This window comes from Mangifera indica, chromosome 15 (genome assembly GCF_011075055.1).
Source record: "Mangifera indica cultivar Alphonso chromosome 15, CATAS_Mindica_2.1, whole genome shotgun sequence".
NCBI classification, from domain to species: Eukaryota; Viridiplantae; Streptophyta; class Magnoliopsida; order Sapindales; family Anacardiaceae; genus Mangifera; species Mangifera indica.
The window spans coordinates 5579892-5592873 of NC_058151.1; the positions used below are offsets into that span (position 1 = coordinate 5579892).

The 12982-nt window shown below is 32.1% G+C and overlaps 1 protein-coding gene across 1 annotated transcript; it reads right to left on the reverse strand.

Annotated features, from left to right (window-relative positions):
- Positions 1-815: 815 nt before the first annotated feature.
- LOC123197223 (uncharacterized protein YpgQ) lies at positions 816-5560 on the reverse strand. Its single transcript, XM_044611408.1, has 7 exons — positions 5279-5560; positions 5135-5165; positions 4453-4471; positions 3887-3984; positions 1979-2077; positions 1325-1497; positions 816-1146 (listed from the first exon to the last, which is right to left on the reverse strand). Exons 1-7 carry the CDS (start codon positions 5435-5437, stop codon positions 1060-1062), a joined length of 666 nt encoding a protein of 221 aa, XP_044467343.1. The 5' UTR covers positions 5438-5560; the 3' UTR covers positions 816-1059.
- Positions 5561-12982: the final 7422 nt, after the last annotated feature.

Below are 12982 nucleotides of genomic sequence, written 5' to 3' on the forward strand. Positions count from 1 at the left end.
AGCTTGGAATATAAAATGTTTATTCAAAAGCTAATACAAAACTAATACTGAAACTAATCTACATGTTTCAAACATTTCCATATGTGAACACATATTGTTTCCTAAATAGATGCATTGTTCAATTTATGGTGAAGACTCATTTTTAAGAGTTTTGTTGTCATCCCTATTTTGAACATGTACAAAATTGGCTTAGGAGTTCTCTTAGTTACTGTTGACTCTGAATCTGTGATAGGTAAAGAGTTAGATAACATTGTTGAAGTGGTAAGGATCCGGTGAAAGAATCTAACCAACAGATCAATTCATTAAAGGTTGTTTTTTTAATTGAAAAAAATATCCACAAAATTGTATTATTATTATTATTTTTTTTTTTTGGCAAAATTACGCTCTGAAACTAATAGAATTTCATTGGATTTGATGATGGTAAAAATTTTTTGATAAGCCAAAAATAATAGGTGTCAAAATTTGATGACAAATAACATGATGGTCAAATGTCCAACAGTCATTCTGTTGTGCTTACAAAAGTTCCAATTTATCCATGCTTTTCTCAATTACATTATCTACCAAATGTAATTCTTGAGAGCATGTCATCTCATTTTCCCATCAACATATCAATGGCGCCTTATAATAAAGTTGTTTTAGTATAAATTTAATATGCTTTGGCTTTATATGTTCTAAAGACTCTGGTTCATGTATCACTCCATGGCTTTACCGGTTCACTAGAAGAATCCAAGTATGTAGTTCAAGATTTTTGCGCTTACCATTCATACATGAAAGAAAGAAGACATTAATCCCAATTAAATTCTTCTATGCAGATATTCCAAAGCTCATTCAAGAATTTATATTTCATATTACATCTTATATTATCTGAACTCATAACAAAGTCAATATAGAATGCTTCAATGATATAATATTTCATCCCTTCCCTACTCAAGTTGAGCATTACTCTCATAACAAATCTTTTTATGGAATTTGCTGCAAAGGCAAGCAAGTTTCCAGCAATTTTCCCACCAAAAGTCCTAGGAATGACATAGTATGGGAAAACTAACAGGTTTACAGCATTTAAGCTCTCCCATCCCATTCTTCGTAGAACTCCTTCAAGAACTCCTCCATGAACATATGCCTTTTCTCAGCCCTCCTCTGACCAGCCTGGTATTGTGAACAATGCTCAGACCCAAATTATTGTAAAAGTTCTACATACTAGTTTTGTGAATCTAATAAGATGTCATTTCGTAAAAGCATATTCAAAATATGTGGGACAAAATAAGAACAAGTGCAAACAACCGAAGCCTTGCATAATTTTACACAATCAACTTAGTGTTTTTACCTTTGTTTTCATTAAATCCTTCAGCTTGAGAAGTTTCTCATGAAAATGATTCAAAGTTGTCTGCTCATCTTTCTTCATGTACTGATCTTTGGATAAATCTGAACGTGGCTGAATGGCAGGATCATGAAGGACTCTGTTTTTACTTCCACCAAAAGTAAAGCATCGAGCAATCCCTGAAATTGAAGGCCAACATAGAGTTTATCTGCATGTGAATGTCATTCCCATTCACTACAACAGTTTGCAGTAAATTTTCACTAAATCAAGTATTTATATTACTAAAACAATAAATTTAAAAAGAAAAATTATTTCCATGCAAAATAAAAAAACACAACTGCATTTAGAGAAAAAGAGTCAATGGGAAAATTTTCATTATAATGTCAGAAATTTATTTCTGCAAGTCAGCTGGCATAAAAATATTGTAGTCCATAGAAGTTTGAATCCATTATTATATTATTATCCCATGACCAGAAATAATCTTCTGGGCCTCTGAAGACCAAAAAGCCATATATATAATGATCCATTTCATCATATAATTTCCCTATAAAAAGCTAAACTTCTCTGGCAGCCTTCGTCATTAATTTAAATTTGAAAGACCATAGCAAGCACCATGGTCATTTGGTTAAAAATTTTATTTAATTTTAATCCAAAAATTACCAATAGCACCAATTGCATCAAGACGGTCAGCATCTTGCACCACCCCAAATTCTAGAGAAAATTCACCACTTGCAACCCCTGCAAGTTCATCTTTGAAACCTGAAAAGTAGAGAAGGTACACAGTAAGTAAAACTACTTTGGCTATAAACAAATGTAAGTTTCTCCCGAGCACACAAAACAAGCAAAAAGCTTAGCTGAAAGACAACCATTTCATTGCTAGACAGTACAAGTATGGTGGATGTCAAATGGATCATTCATTTTTGTGATAATATATCCTGGAAACTGTTACAGTTCATGTTTATGTGAAGAGGAGAAGAAGCAAGGGAAAACGGAGCACAAGTGGCAAGGTTGGGGCAGCACCAGATGACACTCATCTAGCAGGACAACATGTAGCAGAGAGCAGGCACCTAACAGGGGAGCATGCAGCGCCACAGCAGCCAACAAATCAGAACATTCAGCTAGAGTTGGGACCACAAAGATATCTTAGAATGAGGTGGCAATACTGGATTGGAGAGAGCAGTGGAGAGGGAAAGATAAAAAGGGACCTGGGGTGGAGAAAAAGGGGAGAAAAAAGAAAAAAAGAAAAGAAGTGGAAGGAAGGGAGAGAACCAGCCTCTCGAAAGTTGGCTTACGGATTATGTTTTGGTTGTTGATTTCTCTAATATTTTGTGCATGTTTTGTAGATGATACTAGTCTGAGTTTGTAAGGCTTTCTGTTATTGAAAAACTACTCAAAAAAATCCATTACATCAAAAAACAACTTCAGTTCAGTTTACTTCAATGCTGTGTTTTGCGTTTGCTTTACAATTTATCACCCAAAATACATAAATACATCTGCAGCACTCCAAAACTTCATCAGTTTCTTGGCCATTTGAGAGCAGCAGCAATTTCAATTGAGTCAGTCTACTCCAGGTCTGTAATAGAAACTAGGATATAACTAAATTTGTTCTCACAAACTTAATAGAAAACTATAGAATAATTTAAACAAAATTCTGAATTCAAATGGAAATTAGACATGAATTCCACAAACTTAAATAGAGAAATCTTTAAATTTTATACCTAAGACAAACTTGAGGTGAGCAGGACAGGGAAAAATGATCAAGACATCAATCAAGAATTAAAGTTCAAGATATACTAAATGAACAAAAGAAACAACAATGTAAGCCAACAAGAATTTTGTTCTAAAGAAGAAGAAGAAGAAGAAAAAGACAAATTTGCGGACAAAATTGGTATGTTGTGAGTGAGGTTATATATGATTTCATGAAAACAAATCTTTGATGACTTCTTTTCAACATCTAGAAGTAATGACAAATCCAAGAGAAAATTTGCTAATACATGAGGTGTGTTTCTATTTTCATGTACAAACATGATTAGTGAGAGAAGAAGAGGAAGGTTTTGGAGATGGGAAGAAAACAGACAACCATATGCAATGGAAAATGATTAATTTTACAGGCAGGCAGACAAGTTCCAAGTTTTCACCACAATACGCCCTTCAATAAGGGTACAACTTCTAACTATTGGCACATTATTAAGAGAAGGAATGAAAGTGAATTCCTTATATAGATTCTTGAAAGAAAAACAAAAAATAAAAAAAATACAGCAAGAGTGTGTAAAATTGGAAACTTAAGATAATTTGGAGAAAAGATAACAGAAATAAAGAGATAGAGCAAAAAAAAAAAAATTCAACAAATAACAGGTGATAATTTCATCTTTTTTCCACGAAAATACATTAATAATGATTTACTATCAAATCCTCAGAATATGCAACCAAAATTGTAATACATGCATATGAAGAGTTCCAAATTCTATAAATTTAACAAGTTGAGCAGGTGGAATTATGCATAACTCATCAGATTTAATAGTAAACTTACAAGCTGAAAGCTATAAAAGAAAGACGTAAAATATTCACCCATTTTCTTAATGATGCTTAGTATCTTTATCTTCTTGTTTTCTTCTACAGCTTCTTCCTCAAGAAATTCCTCAACAATCTTCTCCTCAGAGAGATCTCTACATGCCAAAGTTGGATCAGGAAGATTAATAAATGGGATCAACAGAGAATTCAAAGGAGAAAAAGGTTAATAAGCAACAATAAAAAAGAAAAAAGAGCAAAGGGAAGGGATGCAGAAATCAGTTAATCAGATACTATAATTTATTAAGAAAAAAACCTTCAATCACATGGTTCTTGGACAGGAATGTGAGTGTCAGGTGGTAGTGACACTATATGAAGAGTAATTTAGATAAAGAATATAGCTCACAATAAATGAACAATTTGTAATCAAACATTATGTAGTATTAAATCATTAACCAATAAAAGTTCTTTGCACAATCTTGTCTAGCCTCAAAAGCCAGTTCATACCAAAAGCTAGTTAATAGACAGTACATAAATATTTAGGCACTTTTTGATGCAAGAGTAATGACATGCAAAGGGGTAGAGCCAAGACATATAACCAAACATTAAAAAAAAGAACTACAAACCTCAAGTACTTGTAGTCACCTGCAACAAGAATCCAATACATGAGATTATGTACAATTTCAATAAAAAGCCATTTGAAAATAATATATAATAAGCAAGATAGCAATGAAAAGCATTCCAAAAGAATAATCTCTGAATTAAGCTTACAGTTATAGTAAAGCCAGTATATAAGTGAGTGAAAAGTTTGATGTAGAAAGATAATTCCAGAAAAGATGTAACCCAGAATGATTAAGAATGAATAAAGATCACCAGTTATATGCATATGGGATGACAAACAACAAGGTAATGTAGAATGTCTTCAAGTTTGGCATAATCAGTACTCAAATAAGAATTCCTTATTTGTTTTAGTGAAAAGATATAAGTCCATTAAAGCATAAGCAACGCTATACTAGCCTTTATCCCAAACTAGTTGTGGTTAGCTACTTAAATCTTCTTCTTCCATTTGCGTTATCTTATACCAAAGTCTTCTGCAGGTTGTTTAGATATTATAAGTGACAAAAAAAAAAAAAAACAAAAAGATTTTCACTACTTCTATGAATATGCTGTACTTTTATTCTACCGCATAAACTGAGTCCCTCATCACTACCCATCAAATTTAGGAGCAGACATAATCGTGTTTAAAAATTAAAATCAAATAAGTACCGAATATCGTAAATGCTATAACTAACAGAGTAAAGAGTTGACCTATATCATGGAGAAGTGCAGCAAGCTCTACCTGTCAAAATTAAACAAAGTAAAAAACGAGGAGAGGAAGGAATGTTAAAGTTGAAGTTGAATAATGTAGTCAAATTAGTAGGATTTAAAGATTAAGAAAAAAAAGGGTTTTACAATTTCCATGGAGTCAGGGTGGGAAGAAAGTCCTTCTTCTCTAGCAAGAGAGAGGGCGAGATCTCTGACCCTCCAAACGTGAGATGCATCATGGGAGGCGTCATTCCCTTTCATGTATCTCTCAACCAGTTTCTCTGCGTTTCTCACCGTGCTTCCCATTTCTGTACAAAAAGGCTGAGGTGACGCGCCCTCCTTCGATGTTTTGTACTGCTAGTTGTGATCCGTTGGCTGATTTTCACGCCCGCGAGAATTGATTGGGTTGGACTAATATTCAACTTCAGTCCAAGTTCTGCCGCTTATAAAGGTTTAATTCTTTTGAATGCGGTCAAAAATCGTCCTCAAGTGAACACTCGAGGACACGTGCATATATTCTCAGTCAGTTAAAAGTGAAATTGTCTATTATTATTCAGGCATTTAATATGTCATTTTAAATTTTTAAATTTAAAATATATTAAACATATTTTTTATATATTTTTATTTTAAATATATATTTTGATCGTTGTATATATTTTTATTTTTTTATAAATTTTTAAAATACAAAATCTCTTCTATATTTTTTTATTAATTATTATAATACTATAATTATATAAAATTAAAAACTTAAGTTTTTTGTCATCTAAATTTTGAACACATATTTTATATTTTCAATAACACTATAAATATATTTTATGGATCTTTTATATATGTTTAATTTTCTTAACTCAAACATCAATAATTTATAATATTTTATTGATGATTTGATAAAATATTCATGAAATGATAATTTAAAATATGTTTAATAGTCAATTTGATATTTTATATTTGATTAAAAAATTCATGAAATGATTTTTTTTGTAATGATTAAATCTTAATTATATATTATGTTATATTAGATTTAATAATCAATTAAATATTTTACTTTTAAACTATTATATTGATTTTAACAAGAAAATCTATGAAAAATGCTAAAATTATTATTGATATTATCATATTTTTTAAAACCGTATTATTAATAATATGTCATATTAAACATGTATATACACAATTTGTATCTTTTTCAAATATGAATTTTATGACCTTTTTTCAAACATATTTTTTACTATTTGTCATATTATATCTATATAATTCCTATATTTTTTTTCTTTCGTTTTCATATTTATTAACTATGCATATATTCACCAACAAAGAGCGACTAGCCCAAAAATTTATGTGTCAAGGCTTATTCTTCCAAAAATCTCATGTCGAATTTGGTATTAACAAGATGTTTTCTCTTATCCTGAAATCAATCTTTCAAAAATTAGCAACAATTGTTTAAAAATAATTATTTCATCTACCATTTTGAAAGATATTTCTATATTATTTTTGGGTGAGTTATATTTCTATATTATTACTCTTCCTTGGTGCTTTCACTCAAATGTTCTCCTTCCATAAGGAATTAGTAGTTAGCTCCTAATCTCTATAAAATCAATATCTTGAGTATTACCTAACGACTTATACAATTGCGAGTGAGACATAACAAGTTTTGGTGTTGTTGTTTGGAATAGGCATTAGTTGATAGTAAAATAATTCGTTCTCTGCTAGACTACGATTTTTCTTAAATTTTCTTGTAAACAATTTTTCTTTTTGTCATTTTATAACTTTTTTAGAATTAATCATTCATGTTTATTTTGCAAGAAACAATTATTTTATGACTAGATCGAGAGAGTATAGGACATTAGATTTTGACTCCGAGATTGAGAAGACTCATAGGAACCTAAGAAGGAACAAACATGAACAACAACAAATAGAAGTATAAGAAGAAGCAGAGATGGAAAACGAGCACCACGCACTTTGGGATTATACAATCCCTTCAACTCGGGACAGTTTATCAAGCATAGTCAAATCACCTATCAATGCAAAAAAACTTCAAGATTAAGTTGTCCATCATTCAAATGATCAAGAAAAATCAATTCAAAGGAGCAACAGTAGAAGATCTACATGCACACTTATCTAGATTTATGCAAATCTGAGATACGTTCAAGCTAAATGATGTTCCAAATGAGGCTATCAAGCTAAGGTTGTTCCCTTTTTTGCTCAAAGATCGAGCAACAATATAGTTGTATTCAAAGCCTTTAAGAACATTTGCAACATGGCAAGCCCTATCGTAGGCCTTCTTGACTAAGTTCTTTCGACCTAGGAAGACAGTTTAAATCTGAAATGATATGACGACTTTTGCTTCAAAAGAAAATGAGACTTTATATGAGGGATGGGAAAGATATAAAGATCTTCAGTGATAGTTGTCGTATCATGGCCTTTTGGACTAGTTAATCATTCAAACTTTCTACAATCAGTTATCAGGATAAGCTAAAAGTAATATGGACATTGCAACCAATGGTTTTTTTTTTTTTTTGTAGGGATGGCCATAAAAGATGTTCTACAATTGATAGAGAAAATGGCAACAAATAGCTTATGATAGAATGCTATTACGATAGCCAATGCTAAACTAGTGCCCTAACAAAAAGATTGGAAAAGTTGGATATAAAGGCAATAGATACTACATTTCGTTGTAAGATATGTGGGCGAGGACATATAAACTTATAATACAATATGATCATTTAGTTTCTTATTGGCCCTATTGTAGAATAAATGAATCTTATGAATTATAATTAGAGAGATCAGGGAAACTCGTACTCAAATGTATATAATCCAAGTTAAAGAAGATTACTTGATACAAGTATCTTTTAACCACAAAAACTACTTGATACACTTATTATTGTCACAGAAAATTCGTAGCCAATCATAAACTCCATAGAATAGATCAACTAAGCTGAATCCATTAATCTTTAAACCATGAAATAACACCTTACTCATTTGCATTCCAACAATAAGCTTATCTTTTATGTGGATATGGCTTTTCCACTAGTTAGTGGTTCTTCTCCAGTCTACAATGACCCAAAGCTCCTCTCTTTCTCTCTCCTCTATTTTCTAAGGTGCACTTCGGGTATGCAAAATAACACAAGTTAGGTTAAATGCCCCTTTTTATTTTCATTATTGAACGTGATACACAGGCGTGCATAAGATATACACGGGCATGTATGACGTTATACAATTAAGGCAGTTTCTGATTAAACCGCGATCTTTATCTTATCTTAAATTCAAATTTCACTAATGAAACATGACCATGTATACCAAGATACGTAGGTGTGCACCCAATTGAAAACTTATTGTTAAACTCAAATAAATACAAGGGAAAAATACCAAAATGCTCTTAGGCTTACTTATAAGTTTTATAATCCTCTCCTCTTAAATGAATTTCATCCTTATAATTCACTCAAAAGGCTATGGAAACCTCTACCTCATATCCTGTTTGACCTCTCATGTGGCCTTCATAACTATATGATTCCTCTATAAAACCTTGACTAAAGGAATATGTCTGCATCTGAGCTTATTGACCCATTTGTCAAGAATATAAACCAAATGCTCCTCATACATCAAGTTATCCTCTTGCTCAATATCCTAAACTATTAGTACATTAGTTAGGTAACTGATATACTTATGCAACAATAACACATGGAACACATTATGAATGTGATTCATGCTCATTAGCATCGCAAGCTAGTAAGTAACCTTACCTACACATTCCAATACCTCGAATGGTCTCACAAATCTTGGTGTTAACTTCCCTTTCTTATCAAACCTCATGACATGCTTGTAAAAGATTACTCTAACAAAATCCTTATCACTCACCTCAAACTCAAGATCTTATCTTCTTTTATCTAAATAGCTCTTTTGACAATCTTGAAATTGTCTCATCTTTTCCCTTATCAGCATGACATCTTCTATCATTCTCGAGGTTATCTCTATCCCAATGTCTAAGTCAGGGTATCCCTTTTACCAATCTTATCCTAATGCAACAGTGATATGTACCTTCTACCATATAGTGCCTCATGGAGCCATCTTGATAGTTGTTTGATTATTGTTTTTGTTTTGCAAACTCTATTAACGATAACCTTTTTATCCAGTTCGCTCTTTTATCTAAATAATAAGCCCTCAACATATCCTCAATCACTTAATTGACTTTCTTTATCTGTCTATCTATCTGAGGATGACTGGTCATACTAAAAGCTAATGTCGCATCCAAAAACCTTTGTATACTCTATTGAAAAGCTAAAACAAACCTAGTATCTTGATTTGATATTATTATCCTAGGTACCCTATGGAATCTAACTATTTCCTTAACATATATCTAACCTAGTTTATTTGTACTTGTGGTGTCCTTAACTATAATAATGTATGCCAACTTGGTAAATCTTTCCATTTTCAACAAACCAACCACTAAGTCCATCAAGATATGTTCCCATTTCAACTCTATAATGTTAAAAGGCTACAATAACTTTGATGGTATCTGGTGCTCAACCTTGACCTGCTGACACACAAAACATTTAGCCATAAAATCAGTTATATCATTCTTCATTCTAGACCACAAGAATGATCTTTTTAAATCTTGAAGGTAGGTAGCATAAGGAAATTATATGCCTCGATAAGGATTTTATCCCTCAAACCCTGATCTCGAGGAACACATACTTGACCTTTGAATTTCAAGATATCCTTTACCATATTGAAATATACCTCAAAACCCTTGGTGACTTTCTATTTCATCTAAACATACCAATCATCTAACACTTAGGTCACACGGACCTCATCCAAAAAGGTTGACTAAATTTGTAAACCTATTAATTATCTTATGATTACCTATATTTGCTTTCTCATTAATTCTTGTTGTAACTCTCAATGAGTTGTAATCTAAGACAAAATTATTTTTTTTCTCAAAGCATTTATAACTACATTGGTCTTGTATGGGTGGTATTTGATCTCATAATCATAATTCTTTACAACTTTAACCATCATCTCTACCTCATATTAAACTTCTTTTAGGCAAAGAAATACTGAAGGCTCTTGTGATCTGTGTAAATGTTACTTTTAATCTCATATAGATAATGTCACCATATTTTTAGTACAAACATGATGACTGCCAACTCAAGGTCATACATCGGGTCTTATAATCCTTCAACTAGTAAGAGGCATAAGTTATGACTTTTCCTTTCTACATCATCAATGTTGTTAACCCTTACTATGAGGTATCTATGAATACATCATACTCTTTGCCCTCTATTGGCAAATTCAAAATAGAACTTGATGTCAACTTTTACTTCAACTCTTGAAAACTCTACTCGTAGACATCAAACTATCTGAAAGAAACATACCTATGAGTCAACCCTCTACAAACAACTTGTAGTATCCTACCAATCTAAGGAAACTTTTTACCTTTTTAGCTGTCTTAGGCCTCTACTACTCTAATACAACCTTTATCTTACTAAGGTCTATCAAGATACTATCTACTGAGACCATATATCCAAGAAAAACTACTTTGTCCAACCAAAATTTGCATTTAGAAAACTTGACATACAATTACCTCTATATCTACCTTTGTAGCACAAATCCCAGATGTTATGTATGTTTCTCTTGAATCTTAGAGTATACCAAGATGTCATCTATGAACGCCACTATAAACTTGTTTATATAATCTTGGAACACCTTGTTCACTAAGTCTATAAATATTGTTAAGGTATTTGTTAACCTAAAAGGCATAACCACAAACTTGTAATACCCATACCTCATTCTAAGAGTAGTCATAGGTATATCTTGCTTGATAACCCGAACCTGATGATATCCTGACCTTAAGTCAATCTTGAAGAACCATAAAACACTCTTAAGCTAATTTAACAAGCTATCTATCCTTAGAAGTGGGTATTTATTCTTCATTGTCACTTTGTTTAACTTTTAGTAGTCAATGCACATCCTCATTGATTCATGTTTTTTTTCATAAATAAGATTGGTTTACCCTATAGTGAGTGACTTAGTCTAATAAAGTCACTATCTAACAATTGTTGCAACTATTTCTTCAACTTTTATAGTTCAATTGGGACTATTTTGTATAGTGCCTTTGAGATTGACATTGTGCCCAAAGCTAACTTTATGTTGAATTCCACCTCTCTTTAGTGCCAACCATAGAAGACTGTTAGGGAACAAATCTAGAAATTTTTACACCACTAAAGTATCTCTTACACCTAGGACTGTTTTATTTGACTTGTTTACTATATGCTCCAAATATGTTATACACCATTTACTCAGTATCTTTTCAATCTTAACACTGTTGATTATCATGTTAAAAACTTGGCCTTCTCCAAAAGTAAACTCCCTACCACCATTTAAGGTGAACCTGACCTTTTTTTTTTTCTACAATCAATCTTTACCCCATATTTGCTTAAGAAATTCATATCGAATATCATATCAAAATATGGCATATCTATCACTATCAAGTATACGACCAACTCTTAGTCTCCCAAAGAAATTGTCTCTCCTATTAAAATGTGAGTATTATAGACTTTGTCTCCATCAAACATCTTTATATTGATCTACGAGACTAGTGTAGACTCTAGTCATATATTTTCTACTATGCTACTTGTAACAAAACAATTTATAGCATCAGAGTCAATCAAAGCATATAAAAGACAAGAATGGAAAATTAACTAACCCATCACTACTGTCGAGTTGGCTTTAACATAAGTCTGAGTAGTTATATATACTTTGGCTTGTCCTTCTCCAACTATCTAGTCTATAAGGGTTTGTGTTATTGTTATTGTGCATTTTCGAGCAAAATGGCCAAACTTCTTACACTTATAACATACCCTTAACAGGCTAAACACTCATCGGTATGCCTCTGTCTATATTTACAATAAGTAGAAGGATCATCATGTCTTGACTGATCATTTCTCTTCTGTTTCTTACCCTTCCAATTCCTTTTATTATTATTAAACCAGAAAAACCTTTTGCCTCTAAAATCTTTGTTGCCACATTTTCAACTATTACTCTTTTGGCTACCATCTATCATTACCTAACCTTGCTCATAGGTTAAGGCTATTGGCATGGGTTAATCTAGTACCTTTCTTTCTCTAGCCTTCTTTTAGCTTATGGCTTTTAACTTCAATACTCTGCCCAAGGCCTCAAATAGGATATGAGGGCATAATCTCTTATCACAACATCCTTAGCAATGTTTGACCTAAGTCCCTTAAAAAAAATCTCTATCTTGCCCATGTTTGTGCTTCCTACTTTTGGAATGCACTTATCTAGGGCATTCAACTTGGTAGAGAATTCTTTGGTTGACATGTTGCACTAATTCAAGTTGATGAACTCTTTGGCCCTCATATATAGGATATCTATTATTAAATATTCCTTTTCAAAAACCTACTTGAAGTTAGCTTAACTCATCTTAGAAACTTGGTAGATCTTATATAAATCTACCGCCATATCTTGACATCTCTTTTTAAAAGAAGATTGGCATATTAGATCTTCTCTACATCTGTCATAGTGAATAACCATATGATATCTTCCACTACCTCCAACCATTCATTAATTGGTACTTCTCTTAAAGCTAAATTACTTCTAAAATTAGGGGGTTGGTGTCCACCTGCCAAATTATAAATAGGATGAATTTGTCCTTTGCTACCACCCACTACCTTGACTATCAATGCCTTCATGCCTATTCTGCCTTATTGGATAGTAACTCAACAATTGTTTTAACATTGGTAAGGCTTAAATTGAGTGTCTAACACTCTATATTACTTTCTTGTCTTACCTTTACCATCTGTATGATAGCAATAATGTCTACTGTTGGTGTTGTTGATG

Coding starts and splice junctions, on each gene's coding strand:
- LOC123197223 (XM_044611408.1), bottom strand. CDS start 5,437: ATGGGAAGCACGGTGAGAAACGCAGAGAAACTGGTTGAGAGATACATG. Junction 2,078..3,886: donor AAGCATCATTAAGAAAATGG/GTGAATATTTTA, acceptor TCTACTTTTCAG/GTTTCAAAGATGAACTTGCA. Junction 1,498..1,978: donor TGATGCAATTGGTGCTATTG/GTAATTTTTGGA, acceptor CTTCAATTTCAG/GGATTGCTCGATGCTTTACT.